We start from the raw sequence: 19,320 nt of genomic DNA on the forward strand, positions 1-19,320 counted from the left end.
TCAGGCAGAAAAAAGCAAAATGATTCAACCCAAAAGTAATGCAAGAAATCCTACGTCTTGGAGCGTCACGCAAAGAGACAAAGCTAAGCCGTTCAGGATTAAGGTCACCAAGAAGTTCAGTATTTTTGAATGTTACACAAACTTTTTTGAAAGCTGCCCAGGGAGTCACTTAAGACCAACTGCACCTTGTCTGCTTGTGGCTGGAGAGATGTCCCAGGGATTGCAGGTGCCATCAGTGGGTGGTTTGGTGGCCTGTGGATGCCTGTGCTGTCATGCAGCACACTCTGATTAAGGGCTCCTGAAGAGTCTCACGTTCCCCAGCTGAGTAACACTAGATGCAGAGCGAGACACAAATCTGCTAGGAGAAGTTCCCTTCTGAAAGGTGCAAGCTGCTAGGTTGCTTGTCAGCAGATGTTTTGTCTGGGGCAGGGTGGCTCTGCTAGCAGACCACATTGTCCTTCTCTGAAACAATGCTGTTCCTCTTCAGAGCAGATGGGAGTTGAATTTTGGGAGGAGGCTTCTAGAAATGGACTTAATGTTTGAGAAGTCCAGGGTTAGTATATGAGCTGAAGGCATCTCTTACAATGAGCAGCAGTGAAGTGGTTAATTGTTACGGTTTAAGTGGCTTACTGTTACATGTCCAGTGCCTCGCTTCTGTAAGACAAATGGGATGCGTTCATGCCTCTGGGTGCCTTTGCTGTGGGCTCTGATTTGGGAAGACCAGACCGCTTCAATTTACCTTCTGAAGAGTCTTGAAGTTAGAAATTTTTCAAAAATTTTTCTACATGGGAAAATGGATAGGAAATCAATAGGGAAGATAATTAGTTTAACTTGGAGATATTTTTCTGTGCTCTTGAGCAGAAATGTGCATTACTGTGGAAAATACGAAATGCAGGACCTTACGGCTTTGCAGTAGTGTCTGGAGACAGTGGGTGCAGACTCTTGAGATGACTGTTTATAGTGAACAGAAGCCCTTATACAGGCTAATGTTCAATGTCAGATGAGAAAAATCCTAGTAAATGTTTTTCCGCTGTTAGTATATATATATTTATAGAAACTAACATCAGAGGGCAGCAAGCCATAAAATGAGTTGTACAATAGTTTATTATCTTCCTGGCAAATTTGACAGAAGAAGTCCTAAATGATCTTACGTGGTGAAATATAACACCATCATTTGACCTCCGGCTGTCATAGAAGTGGACAAACATTTTAATGCTGAGAAATGTCTGGGTCAAACAGTAGTTTGGCATTCTCCAGCTCATTTATTTGAATTTTTTGTGGTGGCTGGGATTTTCATATTCTTTTCTCTTTCAACACACTTTCATTATAGGGTGCTAACACTGCCGTGAGCAAAAAAACCTGTTCTTAAGTGTGAATATAAAGAATTCATGCGGCATCCTGACCTGGTGCTTTGCAGTTTTCAGTGATAAAATGGGAGCTGGCTTTGACTCCCATTTTAATTTTCACAGCACAAGGAGCTTCTGGTCTGGTGGGGGATCAGGGTGAGCAATTTCTTCCTTTGATAGCTAATACCTGGGAAGACATCCCGTCCTCAGTACTAACTGAATAATAGCTTGAAAGCAGGCTGGCACAGTCTAACTGATCGATTTGTCATTGGCTGACCTGAGAGGGAAGATGAAAAAGATTCAAAAGCAGATGAATAATTGACATTACTAGCCTTGACTCCATTCAACTTGCAACCTTTTCTCCTTGATATTAAAGATGGCTGAGTTGCTTTTGGCAGCTTCTTTCTTTGGCCCAGGCTCCCCTGCAACCGGAATGTTTGATTGCAGGAGGAAGTAAAAATCAGACCTGAGCAGCAATAGGTGTTTACATGTGCTGTGAGTAGATGGGTTTGTGAGTGTGTGCAGTCCTTCCTCCCACTGTGTGTCTGCATGGCCCACAAGAGCAGAGCATTTTCTGTATGTAGAAGTATGCAATATAAAATGTCAGGCACTCGGTGCTCTGGGAAGTAGTATTTTTTACATATCCTAATACTTCTCATCTTCCCTGTAATGTGGCATTTGGTTAATGAATATGCTAGAGTGAAAGAACCCGAAGGAAACCCCTGGCTGTTTTCCCAGGAACTTTATTAATTTTGCAGCTCTCAGTTTTGAGGAATAGGTAAGGTCCCTACCCCCACTCCAGAGAGGCTCTTAAGTGTTTTTTAAACTGTTATTCCTAAAGTAGGTTAAACTGTAGGTGTCTGAACCCTTACAATACCCTCTAAAGGTAAGGCATTTGCAGAGTTTGGAGAGTCTCTGCTTTTCCAAATGCCCCGGCATGGGGTATACGTGAGAAGCTGCTGACATGAGACCACCAAACCAAGCACAGTCAAAACGAGTGGTTTTCAGGATTGTATCTGTAGGTGAAAACAGCGTAGTTATCCCTGCTTTCCCCAAGCACCTGGCTTGATCTTAGTTACATAAAAGCCAAGTGGTGCCTTGTATGTTCTGGTCCTGGAGCATCAGAGGGAGGTTTGGGACCAGCAATTAAGTGACTTAAATGCTGCACCCCATCAGGAGCTCATGGGCTGCAAGGTCCTGAATCGCTGAGGCACAAAATAGTTTCCACCACAGTATCTTTCTCCCCTTCAGCACTGATCTCGGCACCTGAAGGTTTCTCTGCTCCTTGAGTCTGCTTGTGCCTTTGCTGTGGCTGAGCTTGCCTCAGTTGATGCAAGTGTTTTAGTTAACCTCTTTTTCACATTTCTTTCCCTAAATTTTTCCACCTCCTCTCTCTAGCCTTCTCTGTAAATGTTAGATTTAAAAGGTTATGTACAAACATGTAAGTTATAAAGAAGTTGCCAGAAACCTTAAAATCTGGAATCTTTAGAGTTTGTCTGCTATTATGCAGAGAAGATTGTGGAAGCAAATATTAGTCATTAACATCATTTTCAGTGTTGAGTCAACAGCTATTTTTAGGTGTGGAGCACATAAAGACAACTCTTTGACACATAAACCACATAAAGACATCCATTTGACATCACTTGTGTTTGGGCTAAGGCTTGGGGAGAGGGGAAGACAGTTGCTGTGAGTGCATTGTATTTGTGATGAGACACCACCCCACATCCCCTCATTTCCTTCCAAGACACATTTTAGGACATAATGCAGGAATGTACTGATTTGTTTACATTTAAATAAATCAAGATAAAGTGCAAAATATTCAGGTTTGGACCCAGTGCTATTTCAGATGTGCTGCAAAGTAATTCTTCATGATCGGTGCTGAATACTTGCCATTAGGCTTTACCCAGGAAGTATTTTTATTATGTTAAATGTGTGTATTCTAAATGTATATATTATTTTTAAAGTGCAGAAGGCTTTTTATGCACATATTGTAATTATAAATCTGATTCATAGGTAGAAGAGCAGTTAAGAGAGTCTTGATTTAATAATTTTCCAACAGTACACATGCAGTGCCTCAGACTTTCTGATTGCTTGGCCATAATATTTTATGGTCTGGTTTTGGTCTTACAGTGCAATGGAACTTCTCATGATAAATTGCAGATATGACAATGAGTGTCAGTATACAGTTCTGTGAGCAGATGTTCATTTAGTCTAATTTCACCAGTACTTTTCTGTTCATTTAGAACAGATCTTGCCAGCTCAGGATGAAAATACAGAGAGAGAGCACAAAAGATCACTCTGCAAATAACTTGATCTGTTTCAGATACTTGGGGGGGGGGGGCGCGGGGAGAGAAAAACATGCTGGAACTTGAGTGCTACGTATGTGCTGAGGTTATTATACATTGGATACAGTAAATCATCCATACACCCACAACCCATGGGGTAAAACTTAAAGCCACGCGTAGGAAGTTGCATGTTAATCTACCTCTGAACAATAGTTACTTTATGACTGCACTTAAAGAACCCTTGCATCTGTTTTTAAGGTCTCTCTAGCTCTTCTTTTGTTCTTCCAGCCTTTCCTCGCTTTGTTGGTTTTGCAGAACAGGTACTGTCTGAACTCGAGGGTTATTGCTTGTGAAAGAAAATAATTTGCTAGTTTAAAATGCAAAGGGTTGGCTCTAGTTTATTTATCTGCCTTTCCTTTTTTTTCCAATCCATAGGTGTCATATGCCCGTCCAAGTTCAGCATCAATCAGAGATGCGAACTTGTATGTCAGCGGCCTTCCAAAAACAATGACCCAGAAAGAATTAGAGCAGTTATTCTCACAATATGGGCGCATCATCACCTCGCGGATTCTGGTTGATCAAGTCACAGGTTAAAAGAAAACTTTTCTTAATATGTGCATGTTTTTTCTGGAAATCGCAAAATTGTGAACGCTTGCTGGCAGTCAGGTTTTAAGACCAAATGACTTCTAGTGTAAGATGCAGCACCTGATTATTCATAAACACAACTGTTTGGAGGTGTAACTGCTGCCTCTTTAATGAGGGATCTCAAAATGCAGAATGTTGCTTACTTGAAATAGTTGTATTAAGTAAGGTAGGGGCTGACTTTGGAGAATACGGGTGGGGAAGAGCATTTTTCTTTATAGGACTTGCCTTAATTGGGGAACCATACATTCTGTGAAGTCAAAACCAGCATTCAGTTTGTGTTCATTAAATAGATGAGGCTGTTCCTACAAATATTCATCTGTTCACATGCTTTTACTTCCCAGGGGTTTCTCGAGGTGTGGGATTTATCCGTTTTGATAAGAGAATAGAGGCAGAAGAAGCCATAAAGGGACTAAATGGCCAGAAGCCTAGTGGTGCTACAGAACCAATTACTGTGAAGTTTGCCAATAACCCCAGCCAGAAAACAAGCCAGGCACTCCTTTCACAGCTGTATCAGTCTCCCAACAGACGCTACCCTGGACCACTTCACCACCAGGCTCAGAGATTCAGGTAATTATCTGGAAAAGAACTGAAGTTCCACCAGCGACAACAATGTGGGGCAGGTGCTGCGCAGGAAAATATGCTTTAGTTGCGTAGGCTGACCTGATTTTCTTTGTAAAATTAAATATTCTTTCCTGGAGAATGAGGAGGAAAATCTGCTGACAGCAGTAGTCATGTTGTATTTACTAAAACAGCTGAAGCACTGTACAATCAGATCTCTCAAAGGCTCACAGGAAAAGGGAGTACAGAATAGAGTTACACTGATAATCAAATGAGCAGTGACTATCCTGTTCTTTCTCATTTTTTGGTAATGCTTTTATTTTCTGCTATATTATTACAGTTTTGATGCAGCTTAGACTTTGATGTTGATGACAGCGGATTGGTAGCAGCGAAAAAGCTGAGTCTGTACAGTCAGCAGCAGTATCATTAAATTTATTAGCCCGAGATATCTGCTCTTAGTATAAAGAGATCTTGTATTAGTCTTTGGTTTGATTCTTCAGGTACTTTTGAGGATGTTTTATGCTTTGCATTCTGAATATACTGTTTCTATCTGATACGCAAGCCAGAGTTAACAATATATGATGTTCCCATTACTTCTATATTTGATAACAGTTTTCAGGCAACCTAGCATTCAAATAAAGCCTGCCTTCAAAAAAGAAAACTTGGACATATTGGCATAACTGAGATGCATACTGGCTTTAGGGAATTACTCAAAAGTCAGTTTAGTTTAGTGATGAAAAGTGCTAATGAATTAAAGGTCATTAAAAAAAGTCAGTCATCAGATACATTAAATTTACACTTGTTTTTGTCTTTGCGCAGCTGTGTCCATTGAGGTTATTACTGAATCATTCCATGGATAGAAGGACTTTATTGTGCTTCCATGGAAAGCAGATGATTGTTCTGCAAAATTTGGTGGTCATTTAGATTGAATATCATGGAGGATTAATACTAAATATATGTAGTATAGTGGGGAGAATGTATTTTGTTGAAGCTGTTAGAATCCAGAATTTTTCCAATTCCAGCAATTTTAGACTGTAACATTTTATTTCCAAGTTAACTCTAAATATAAGGTGAACAGTTGACTTATTTGCAAAAATTTCATACTAATATTATGTAAAAACGACAAAGCAACAGTGATTTTTTTTAAAAAAAAAAAAAAAAAGCCAAACCCTGGAAATTAAGGTTTTCTCTAAGACTGCAGACAAGTTGAAAATGGCTTTAAATGCTGTGGTGGAAATTTAAGCACAACCTCAGACTTAACAAAGCAAGCCGGGAGTTGTTAGGTTCCTTAGATGTGTGGGAAACTTGTTGAACATTTCTTCTTTGAAAATGGAACGCTATTAATAATAGTTCCATTGAGCGATCTTGCCATCTGTGAGACATTAACCCAAAGACCCTCCTTCTCTTTTCAGGCTGGACAATTTGCTTAATATGGCCTATGGCGTAAAGAGGTAATTAGAATTCCACAGATTGCCAGATGTCCGTGTTGGCACAGATTGGTGCTACATTTTATTTTTTTTTAATTCACTAACTTTTTTTTAATTCCTTTTTTTTTCTTCCACCAGCATGTCAAATTCTTTTTAAGTTTGGACTTCAGTTGGTTTTGTTACTTTAAAAGGCCACACATGCAAATTCTGTGGGTTTTTTCAACTTTTCTTTATTTACAGGTGGGCTTCTCAAATGGTTTTGGTGCAACAGCTACAAGCATTCAAACTGCAGTTGCCCTGCTACATGGCACTTTTTCCAGAATCAGAACTATTAACTCTAAGTTTTTAACTAATCTCCAATCTGATAATGGAAAATTTAATGGTCAAAACCAGAATTATGCTGCTGTTGTCTAAATCTCAGTTAAGACCTTTCTTGTACATCTGGCTTCACAAGTTTGACTTGAAAATATAGCTGTGTGCACCTTAATCAGCCCTAAGTTTCTTTTGTTACAGGTTTAATACTTTGAAATTTTCTCAGTGCTTGAGATTTCTTTTTTGTTTAAAATAGCTCTGTGTGTTCGTATGTATGTGCACGCACGTGTGATAAAGCTCAGCTGATTTGTAAACATTTGTGCTGTTTCACGAGTATGTTCAATGTTTGATCTGATAGATAAAATGAGTTGACATATTGTTAGTCTTTCTTCTAATGGCGCACATCAACGCAAGTGAACTTTACAGCAAAATAAAGGTGTAGTCTTATTCCTGATGTTACCATAAGATGTCCAGCCACCCCCCACAATTAAGATGAGAAAATACTTCTTAATCTTCTGAAATGATCTACTGACCACACTTGAAAATTATTTGAGCTTTTTTTAAAGCTAATCCTGTAAAATGGTACGGTAAGTATATCTTTACACTAGCTGGTAGTGGACAGCAGCATGGTTTTTAACTACTGCCACTGTAGTTACCATACAAAACACAAATCTTAAGACTACATGCAAAAGCAATAGTCAAAACGGAGGCGGCGTGTTTTCCCAGAAGCACTACTTCTCGTGTTCATCAATACGTTTGTTACATCTGCAACGTCCTTCGTGGTGACGGTGATATGATGAGTCAGAACTTACCACCTGATTTTATCACACACCACTTCCCCTGAGTTCTTCCCTTATTTGTTTCTTGATACATTGCCAAAAACATGGCAAAACTCAGCCTCAAGTATGTGTCAGGTACAAGTCAGTGTCAGAAGGATGGGTTTATTCCAGGAGTTTTCCCTGGGGTTTTGCTGCTGCTTCTCTGGAGTTGCACTGGCGTGTGGTGCAGGACAAACAGGGCTTAGCCTGAACTAGTCAGGGTTTGAAGTCTGGTTTCGTGTGGCCTACAGAGGCAAAGAGTGAGTTACCTGCCTTTGTAGATTATGCGTCTTGCTTTCTCAATATTCAGTCTGCAATGTTAGTCTTAAATCACAACATATGTAGACATCTTAAATTAGCTCTTCTCTCCTGCCAGCAAATCTTGAAAATTTGTACTAGCAGACCCTGTATTTACAGGTCTAGGGTCACAAAAAAATATACCGTACTGATGATGAATTTCTGAAACTACCTCCGAAACATCTGTAGTGTAGCATTCCTGGGTTTGGGGGTTGATTCTTTCTTTCCCTGTGTTAAGTATGTGGTACTGATGGAAAATGAGATGTGCTGGTGTGGAACAAAGGTTTTGTTGATGCTAATTTCAGATCACTTGCTATTAGCAAAGCTATTTATGCAATAGGTTATCTTGTATTTGAGTTAATACACTTGCACTAGTTTCATGCATGTTTTCTTGATTTGCAGCAGCTCCTGTGCTCATGGTACATAAATAGATGAAAGCTGCATGGCTCCTAAAGTTTTCCAGGGAAAACCCACTCTCCAGTGAACTGTATGAAACTGTAACCCTTTATATCAGGGTAGCATTCCTTAAAATAGCAAAATTCTATAACATACTGTGACATGCAGAGTGTTGCATTGTACAGATTTTACAATACCATCACTTACAGGGTAGTGTATATGTTAGTGTGTTGTACTTTATGTTAAATTTAAACATTGCAGGAAAGGAGCATTTGCTGGCTTGTGTATGTTATTAGCACAGTTGGCACTTGTCATCAATGGCCTTAAAGTCCTGTCTTCCAAATTTCAGACACTGAAGCCATTGGCTTGTAGAGGCTCTCTGTCCTGGCCGTCTTATTTTACCATTCCACACACAGTGGAAGAAGCAGTACAAATTGGCCTTGTCTAGCTGTCTTTGTTTTCAGTGGCTGGGGAAACACTATGGGTTAGAGGCATGCTGAAATATTATGATAATGTTACTAGTTTCAATATGCAGGAGAGAAACTAAAAGATGTTGAGAGCAGGATTTGCAAAAGTGAAGTTCAGTTAGAAAATTGCCACGTATTTTTAATAAACTGCCTGCCAACCTGTATGTATGTCTGAGGATCCAATGCTGTGAGCATTTGTGAACTACTCATTTGTAGTGTAGCTACACCCCAGTGATGTTCCTCAGCTTAAGATATGTATTCCAAGCATCTTTTTTCCTTGAATACACATATAAAGTGCCATCAGGAGTCAACAGAATCATGAGCAGCCATGCAGTGTGTGAGTTTTTTATGGTTATTTAATATACACTGCATAATATTGTGCAGATTGCTAAATGTGCATGGAAATATTACAAGTGTAAAAGGAGAAGTTTTGGAGAGCACAAGAGCTCACTCAGCAGCTAGAGTCGTCCCCTCCCTCCACTCTCTATCATCACTCAAAATCCTGAGGAATTATTATTCAGTTCTGTTGTTAAAACTCATACTGAAGGTACATGTGAAACGATTTTTAAGATATTTCCTCTGTGCAGTTGTTATTTTAAAACATATCCCAAAGTGTAGCTTCAGAAAGCATGTCATTTTTTTTTTTTCAAACTGATGAAAGGAAAATTATGTTGATCCTGAGGGCTGATACTGCTTAATATCTTCATTAATAACCTGAGTCATGGCCTGCGGTGCACCCTCCTTGCATTAATGGGTGACATTAAATTGGTGAGGGAGCAGGGGCAGTTGCTATGCTGTTGGCCACGGCTGCCACTGGGGAGACCTTGACAAGCTGGAAGAACGTAGTGAAATTTGGGAAAGGCAAATGTGGAGTTTAGCCCTGACTGCTATCTTCAGCTGCCTATGAGGGGCATTAGAAAGAAGGTGAGGCCAAGCTCTTCTCAGAGGTCAACACAAAAGGGCAAGAGTCAACAGTAATGGGTTGCAGCAGGGGAAATTCAGCTGAGTATAAAGGAAAACCGTTCACAGCAAGGATGGTGGAGGCCTATAGCAGGAGCTGCAGGAGTGGAGTTCCCACGCTTAGAAAAAAACTTCCCTCTGCCAGGCCATGAGCAGCAGATCTAATTTGAGAAGTTAGCCCTGCTTTGAGCAGGAGGTTGATCAGATGACCTCCACAGAGCCTGCCCAGCCTATGTTATTCTAGGAGGGTCCTGTGTTCATGGACATACTACCTGGATTTAGCTTCCAAATTCAGATGTTCCAGTTAAAACGGGTCCGAAAAGACAATGAAGCAGGGGGAAGTTAGGGTGCTATATTACATTTCTAGGAGCTTGTCTCTCTACATTGACTCTCTGAAGAACGTAAGAGCCTGTCACAGACATGAAGTCTCACAGTATGAAGGTATTAGTTGTTGTGCTCATCAATTATATTTATGCACTGTTTTACTTTAGAATTGCTGCATAAATCTTCTTTAATATGTGGCCAGACTTGTTTATTAACTGAATTTTTTCCTGGTGTATGTCAATTAAGGTCTATGTTAGGAGGAGAATTAAAATCTGCCACTTGCAGATGTCTTTCTAAATCTAATAGTATTTTTGGGTAAGGAGGCTACTGTTACAGCTGAATCCTGACAATGGCATTTCATGTTAATCTTTAAAATAAGCCTTGAATTTTGTTTGGGTTTTTTTCCACTGCAAACTAGTAAAGCATTAGATCTCCGTTGCCCTGAAACTCTTATTTTAGTGATTAAGTGGCAAATTCCTAGAGGGCTTTTTAAGTGAACTCGTGTTTATAGCAGGATGTGCAAGCCATTTTTGACTTATATTGTCCTTAAGCGTTTCTTTTATTAGATCTTTGTATACATCAGAGTAGGGCTTATCCTTGAAGGGAGATGATTTTGTGCCCAGATTTGATCTGGTTTAGTATAGCTCCTCTCCACTTAAGTAAGGGTTAGAGACCAAGGGTAGCTACGTAGTCATCTTCCAGGGCTAGGATCAAGAACCCTTGTTAACATTGGCTTATTTATTTTAGAGTCTTGGTTCCATGTAGCTTGTGCCAAGAGATATATTTAGAATAGACCCCTCTTTTTACTTGGTAGGTTTTCTCCGATCACAATTGATGGTATGACGAGCCTTGTTGGAATGAATATCCCTGGTCACACTGGGACTGGATGGTGCATCTTCGTCTACAACTTATCTCCCGACTCAGATGAGAGCGTGCTGTGGCAGTTGTTTGGTCCCTTTGGAGCAGTCAATAATGTCAAGGTGATCCGTGATTTCAACACCAACAAGTGCAAGGGATTTGGCTTTGTCACCATGACCAACTACGATGAAGCTGCCATGGCGATTGCCAGCCTTAATGGATACCGTTTAGGAGACAGAGTATTGCAAGTTTCCTTTAAAACCAATAAAACCCACAAATCCTGAATTTCATATCCTTACTTACTAAAATATATATATATAAATATATATACGAACAAAACAAACAAAAAAAAACTCTTCAAGGCTTATATTCAACCATGGACTTTATAAGCCAGTGTTGCCTAAGTATTAAAACATTGGATATCCTGTGAGGAACAGGAAAGGATTTTATAATGCTTAGAAAAAAAAAAAACCTTTGATGCATTGAATGTTCTTTCATAGCTGTCGTTGTTGAATATAATATACATAGATAACAATGTGCAGGGATTTTTACCCGGCCAGCTAGTTTTACTACCTTCCTTGAAGGTGGGTCTTTTTAAGATGACCATTCACTCATTTGAAAAAATAATAAAACAAAAACAATTTTTACGAACTAATGGGATTAAAAGCGAGGAAAAAAAAAAGCTTTTTGTTTTCTTTTCTTTTTTTCAAAACATTGATTGAATCAGATTGGTAAACCCCCCACAAATTAAAGAGGAACAATAAAAATTGCAAAAAGAAGAACATAATTTTGCAACTTTTTTTATTTTTCCTTTTTTCTTTTGTATCATGTGAACTAAACAGTCTTCTGTTAGGGAATGGGGTTAAAGGGGGATACCTGATGACATAACAATTTAAATAACATTAACAATGTTGCCAAAGAGGTGGTCTCTTTGCTGAAAATGGGTTTCAAGAAAAATCTATTTTTATAAAATATAAAGAATTTTTACAAGAGAATCTGGATTTGAGAAAAAATATTTTGACTGGCTAATTTAGGGGAAATTGACAACTTTGTCATGTTCATACTGCACTGGTAACTTTTTAGAGATCAAGATGTGTGTTTTAAACTGGATTAGTAGATTGTTTTTTGAAGGATGGGCTACAAACAGATGATCTTCGTATCTTTTCATAGCATGTAATAAAAAATATTAAATACAGTACGGGAGAGTGTTCTTCCCAGGCACGCAGTTACCCACAGTCAAAACCCAAAAGCAAGGAGATGAGTTGCAAGACGGTTTTTCTTTAAGTCATCAGTATGGGATATCAGCAGAACAAAAGTTAAAAAAAATTAATTTTTTGATCAAAAACTTCCTTGGTTTGAGCAGTAGGTGCTACAAAATTATTTACATATCTTAGTATCATAGTTAAATGTAATGTGTTTAGAAAAAATACATTTGCTTTAAATTTGTTAAGAATTTTCAAATTCACTTTATAGCCCAAGCTAATATAATTGGGCTGTGTTGGCACATTTGGAACACTGTTTATGTTGCTTGAAACACTTATTTATTTAATTGCCGATGTGATGCATATGGCCAAAATCAAATATAGCTAGTTTGGCTAGTCTACTTATTTGTTTACTTAAACTATGGGAAGAAGCATATTATTGTGTCATTTTGTTGTGTGTGTATGTGTATATATAATATAAATATATATATATATAAAGTTATTTTTTCTTTTGGTTAATTTATTATAAGTTGTAACACTTTGCTAGTTTTGTTTGTATATGTCTTAAAATGTTTTCTTATGATACTTAAGTGACAGAGGTATCAAGGTAACTTGTGTAGAAATATTGTTTGATATATTGTCATGTTTGTTGTGAATATTTTTTCTTACTGCACAGTAGAAAAGAAAACAACTGGGTCTTTATTTTAATGTAATTCAGATTGGGGAAAACAGAGCTAAGGGAACAAAATGACTGAGGGGGTGCTCTCCCATGTCCAGTGCACTGATCATTTTAGTATGTTTGTGCTTTGTATGGTTATATATTTAAAACAAAAAAGGGTCATGCTCTTCCCTGAGTACTAGAAACAGTTACTCGCTATGCATAATCTAGTTGATAGTTAAATTTGCTATTGCTTTTCTTGTCTTGTTATATAAAATCTTTTCAATACAAGTTTAGTCTTAATGGTAATAAAACGTTATGGTTATTTATAACTTGTGCTTATTTTGTGCATTTTTTCCATGCTATACCCACTAACTGCATGTAGACTAAGTATTGTTTTTTCACACTGAAGAGGCAAACTTTTGTAGTAGACAAATAACTAAAGCAAAAGGCTGCATCATAATTTTATCAGTTTTTTACTTTAACAATGTTAGATTTTAGTTTAAAGGAACACTCATTCAATGTTCAGGGAAACCTTTATACATCATCTGCTATGAATGAGCGCAGTTTGCTGGGAAAGTTTTGATGCATTTGCTAAGCATTAGTGGGGAAGGCATGTCAGAATCTTTTCTCTACAATGTGTTTTACTATCTGAATAATAATAATAATTTAAAAAATCTTTCTTAGGACCAGGCAGTTGTATACTTTAGTTATAATGAATGACTTCATGTTAACCTTGCTAGTTTAGATCATTTCTGAGGGAAAGTATTGTAAATGTTTTTTTCATAACCTTGTTGTGTTTGAATTATTTGTACTTTAATTGTCCAGACAATAAATGAAAGTGTGTAGAATGGCTATGGACTTTCCACCTTTTTAACTGTGTTCAGATGTTTTAGTAATCCCAGCTGCACCTCAAACGAGGTAGATGTTAGAGTCTGATTTCAGGAGCAAGGTCTTCAAGAGAGAAACATACTAGTCAAACCAGATTGAGCATATTCATTGTTTGTTTTTCCTTCTGAAGGTTAGAAAGAATCAGCCATTTAGTTTAAGATGTTGAACTCGAAATACCAAACTGTAACTGTAACTTTTTTTGAATGTGGACGATACTGAAGGATTTCTACTATATACAGTATTTTTACACAATGAAAATATTAACTCAGTCAATATCAACACTTAACAAAAGTAGCAAGCAAATTGCAGTGTTAATACCATTTTTAAGTCATCACTCAGTCTGACTTTCTATGAATATGCTATGAATGTCATGCAGTATGAAACAGTGTACATATTATTTGCTGTACAACAGTATATATGATCACATTCCAAATTTTCTTTTCACCATGTGTTATAACTACAGTTGATATTTCTTTCAGTTGACTTGTTTGAATCCCGTTAATATAAGTACTCCATGTTTATGTTCTGTAACATTCACTAAGAATATGTACCTTGTAAAACTGCAGCATTGAGTTTCGTAACTGAGATTAGGTGAACTATATCAGAGGGCTGGATGGACTGGGTGGTTCTTCAGCTCCTTCACTTAATAAACTCGTGTTTTTGTGAGATTAAGTTACCATGTTGGTTATGCTAATTAATTTCAGGCCACAGAATGAGTTTTGTTCTTAAATTTACAGCTTGCTTAATTCATCCTTAAATCAACCTGACCATGCCATAGTAAAATGCAGTTATTAATTTGTGCTGTTTAAAGAATTGGCTCTGAAAAATATCATCCTTCCATCTGTCTCTATATATATGTATATACACACAGTTTTGATATACATATATACATACACTTTACAACATAGTGTAACGTGCACCAGCCCATTTTAAAAAACCCTGCACTTTGCATTTAAGAATGAACCCTAGTAAATAGTGTTATTTTGTAACAAACACTGTCTACATTATGGCAGGTGTTAGGTTCATCACCTGATTTTTTTTTTCCTGTTCTTTCTTCTGTACCTTACACTGTCGTAAAAGTAGTGAGCTGAAAATCACCATACAGTCTAGATGCTTTTAGGACAGAAGTGGGACTGTACATACTGACATTTTGCTGTTTACTTTCACAGAGAACCGTTTCCCTTCAGATTATTTCCCCACCTCAGCTTAAAGTTTGGCCACTGATCTTGTACGTCTCATTCATGTAAGGTACCTATTTCTCCATTCCATACAGCTCACATTATTGAGCTTATGTGAGTTCACGTACACATGTAACACAAGAAAGGACCTTGCCCTAAGGACCTGGTGTGTGAAGTTCAGTCCCACTTTTAAGAGCATCACAAATGTGCACTGGATGAAAGTGGTCACAGACGGGCCCTTAGTTCACTACACTGATCCTCTGAGAGCATTTTTAGAAAGTCTTACTGAAACACAATTTCTGCCCAGCTGGGATCAGAACCAAATTTCACTAACACTCATTCAAAGTAATCAAGTTTTATATTTCTTTCCTGAAGGGGTAATCACTCTTTCTGCAATTAGCAAGCCTGCTGCATAAATGGAAAATCACCTAGGGGAGGGTGTTTCAAGTGCATTCACTTTATATTCTACTTCAGACTACTGTGGGTACAGTAATGGGCTTTGAATGAACGGAGAGGGGAGCATGTGTTGAAAATGATGGCTGGCATATTCAAGATGGCGGGGAGCTACACTTAAATTTTTACTATGGGAAGTCAGCTTGCTTAGTGACACTGAAATTGTAGCAACCAAATGCAGACATATACTCTGGTGCCATTAATGGTTTCCCAGTGGGCAAGGGGGCTGGATGCACTGCACCTAGCAGGGGCTGCTACCTGAGTACATGAATCAGCCTCAGGGTAATGAATGGGGAGAGGCACCCCTTTCTCCATCACCAGTAGCAGGAGCCAGGCAAGGCTACAAGTCTCCTATGACCGGATAGATGAAGTAAAGCTAGGTCAGCATGTGATGACAATAGATTTGCTCCCTGCCCTGGAGATCTTACGGACTGAGCTTGCTGCGCAGAAGTAATTCATTGTGCGTACAGAGCAAAATGAAAGGAGATCAAATCCAGCATAACTTTATGGAAGCTCTGACGTTGCAGACTAATCTGGTGTGCCTTTTCTAAAAATAATTGACTTAAACGCAGAAGGTGTCATGAAGCCAATCCAGATGAGCTTCAATAACTCATAAGGGGGCAAATCACTTGGGGACAAACAGGAACTCCTGCAGGAAGAAAAAAAAAAAGGAACTGCACACAAAGACACATAGATGCACCCCATGGGGTGCTGCTCCTTGGCATTGCTGCAGTGCAGGCCCCTGGCCCTGTGCTAAGGAAATGGCTTTTGTTCCAGGTGTGTCACAGTGGTACCTTCAACAACCAGGAGAACACGTGCGCTGGCACAGCAGGCACTTCTGAGGCGCCGTGTGTGACTCTGGTGTGCTCGAGAAATTCAAATGGGACCAAGCACAGTAAGGTAGCAGGGTGTTCAGGAAAATGGAAACTTATTCTGCAAGAGTTACTGAGCTGTAATTGTTTCTATTTCTCATAAACCTACACCCAGTGTTTCAGGAAGCCTGTTCCCTGTAAATCTGAGATGAGCATTGGAAAGGGCTGTGGGAAGGAAAGTAACCAAAAGGGTGGGTCATACAAAGGCAAACTAATTTGACTTGCCCATAATTGAAGACAAGAAATCAGACTGGTACTTTTTGAATACCGCGTTAGCAATTTTTTTAAATGCCCTTTCAGTAGAAATAACTGGGGAAATGAGGACATGGATAGAAACACACAAAATTAAACTGCTGCTTTTCAGACAAGGTTTGAAGTTTTGCCTACTGCACTCCTAAGGTATCACTGGCACTTTTAAACACCAGTCCAGCATATTTTAAAGAACTTACAATTTTTCATCTTGAATTTTATTCAGATTTTAGGGCTGCAAATTATTTCTAGTGTAGTAGTAAAAAAAAAACCCTAAAACTAGCCTGTCGATTTTAGAATAAATGTTCAGTCTTGCCTTAAATCAGTGGGGCTTGGAGCTGCCAGCAATTGTGACCCAACTACTGCTACTTAATCACAGGCAAACACAACCCAAGACTGGTTCGTGTTTCCCCTCCCCAGATACAAAGCAAACCAATGTGGTAAGTGGAGCACTGGTATGCCATCAAGTCCTGAAGCCCCCCAACGTTGCACTTGCTTTGGGGTGGATATGAGGGCTTTGTCACCAAAACATGTGCCTTGTCCCCGAACACTTCAGCCACCAGCCTCAAGGTCCCTTGTGCTACTGTGCACCCCCACCACAGGTGGCAGCCCCTGCACCCAGCCCTGCTTGTCCAGTGTGACATCCTTGCTGTGGCAGCTACACAACGGCTCCAAGACAGCCCTGGGTGCCATGGGGTGATCCCACCTGGCCAGCCTTGCTCCAGCATTCTGCAGGACAAGAGGGCTGGGGTTTATTTAGTTCTTTGTTAATACCCCCAATGGCACAGGTGAAGCACTGCGGACCCTCTGTCCAGGCCATTGTCTTAACCTGGTCCGTGAGGCGCACAGCACCCCACCACATCAATCCTTGCCTTAGAGTAAGGAACCAAACCTCCTAAATTTCATTTCCAGCTAATGGGCTCCTGTCTCACAGTGGTCCAGTAGCCATCACTCAGGTAGGATGAGCAGATAAATAACCATGTTTGGCCTTATTTTATCCATCCTGACCACCAGCTTAACACCACAACCATTAAGGCCCTGGGTCTGCCCCCCTTCCAAGGACACTGATGTGGACACCATCTTAGACAAAGCCCCATTTTCTGTGCCACACAAGGGTACCAGAGCAGTCAGTGACATGGGCCTGGCAATTCTGGAAATGCTTGACCTTCACTGAAATTCTCTGCTCCGCCTCACATTTTCTTTCTCCTCCAAGACCCCAGACGTGCAGCCTGGGATGGTGGCAGGGCCACAGCACGGGTGCAAGCCACCAGTGACAGCTTTCATAAAGACACAAGACTTGATCAAATTAGGAGGAAACAAAAATTTTAAAAATCCCCTAAACTTTGCAAATGAGCATAAGCAATGCCATTGAAAGAGCAATCATTTAAAAATAAATCCCTGATAAGGAAAGAAATCCACCAAAGGAAAAGGGGCTTAATTTGGAGGCCTTGGCTGTGCTGGGTATCACTGAGGGCGGCTGAATGGCCCCAGAAACCTTTTTCACAGCAACATCTAGGGAACCTGAAACTGAGGCCCAAAATACTTGATTTTATTTAAGTAACTTTTAACACACAAAATCATTAGCTCTTCAGTCTGCGCGCCAGGACTAACTAGAGCTGCCATGATCCATTTCCTTTAAAACAGCACTTAGACTTTTCTTCCCCTGCATTTTGTTGGAATTGCACAGGTCCCGACTGAATTATATGCAAGAATTAGCTTTTTACGAACAATACAATTCTGATTTTTAAATCAGCACGAGACACTTAATTAATTTTGTAGGATAAGGAATCTGTTGCAAATATACAGCAGTACACCCACACATCACCATCTGCTGTGGAGAATTAAATGTACAACTCACAAATGAAATCCTGCAAAGTTGGTGCAAAAAGGTCCTTGCTTGAATTTAAACAAGGCTGTGGAAACCTGCAAACACATTGCAAAAGATCATGAAAACAATAACAAATTCGTCCATATGTGAGTCAGTTCTAGCACGGCTGGATTTTTGTGGAGTTTTTTTATACTGGTGTATTTGCAACAATCGTTGCAGCTCACAATGCAAATTGTGTAAGGCGTCTTTGAGCTCTTCTGTCCAGAATGAGGTCTCTCATGGAGGTGCTCCCAACAGGCTCTGTCACATTATGCCAAGTCTTCTATGTTTGAGGGGGAAAAAGACCAAAAAACACGAGAAATTCCTTTTTCTTTTAATACTGAATTTAGCCACAATTTTGGGGGGAAAAAAAAAAAAAAAAAGACAAATCTGGCAATTGTTGTGGATGTTTTATTATTAGAATTAATAACAAACACTGTTCTGCTGAAGTGAGGAAAAATAAATATCAACAACTACTGCTGCCATTAAAAAACTATAACAAACACAAATATCTGTATCCATTTGACTCCCCTGAAGCCAAGCGTTCACTTTCTAATATTGCCTCCTCATTTTCTTCTAACAACTGATTTGCTCTTAATTTTACACCTAGTAGGACCACGTGATACTAAGTCACGTCTCCTCATCTCCTGTACTGAGGAGATGGCTATGAATCTTCATAGCCAAGAAAGGCAGTAAAGCCTCTTGATCTAATACATGCCAGTAAGGTGTGTGGTTACGTACGAGGACGCTGGAGCAGACTGAGAGCAAGGCTCTTTGTACAGTTGCAGCCTCTGCCTTTTCCATGCTTTGCATTAACCCCCAGGACAGCCAAGACTGCCGAGCACTCACTGGCAGCCACAGGCTGTAAATGAGCCAGGGACCTGCTCTTCACATTCTCACCAGCTGTATACCTCAAAAAAGTTGTCTTTTGCAGAATTAGGATCACTGAAGCCACACCAGTGATCCCTGAAATACAGATGTCCTTCTCTTTTTTTTTTTTTTTTTTTTCGAAGACAGTGCTAGGAAAACATGCTGACATGTTCTCTGGTTACTACTTCATTAGATTAATAAAAGAGCCATAAACACAGTGACTCAAAGTACACACTGAAGATGCTACCAAGCCCACCAGCATTTAGAATTCTACCTGCACACTCCCAAACCCATGAGGGTACATAGGAAATACAAGACACAGCATTCCTCTGCCACAGCCAAAAATTGCTCCAGGTTGGTGTTCTTACAGATTTTAGCAGGGTTTTT

General features: G+C 39.4%; 1 protein-coding gene across 4 annotated transcripts in view; it reads left to right on the forward strand.

The window, feature by feature from the left end:
• The window catches only part of ELAVL4 (ELAV like RNA binding protein 4), a 63,461-nt gene extending 52,484 nt beyond the window's left edge, over window positions 1-10,977 (forward strand). The window contains exons 4-7 of one of the 4 annotated variants that reach the window (XM_086462024.1): window positions 4,067-4,220; window positions 4,618-4,843; window positions 6,247-6,285; window positions 10,629-10,977. In XM_086462024.1, the coding sequence (XP_086318150.1) occupies window positions 4,067-4,220; window positions 4,618-4,843; window positions 6,247-6,285; window positions 10,629-10,977 (768 nt within the window). Of the gene's footprint in view, window positions 1-4,066; window positions 4,227-4,614; window positions 4,844-6,246; window positions 6,286-10,628 lie in introns of all 4 variants that reach the window. The other 3 variants (XM_086462025.1, XM_086462027.1, XM_086462026.1) reach the window with 3 other exon arrangements.
• Window positions 10,978-19,320: the final 8,343 nt, after the last annotated feature.

Source organism: Leptosomus discolor, chromosome 3 (genome assembly GCF_034619465.1).
Source record: "Leptosomus discolor isolate bLepDis1 chromosome 3, bLepDis1.hap2, whole genome shotgun sequence".
Lineage (NCBI taxonomy): Eukaryota > Metazoa > Chordata > Aves > Leptosomiformes > Leptosomidae > Leptosomus > Leptosomus discolor.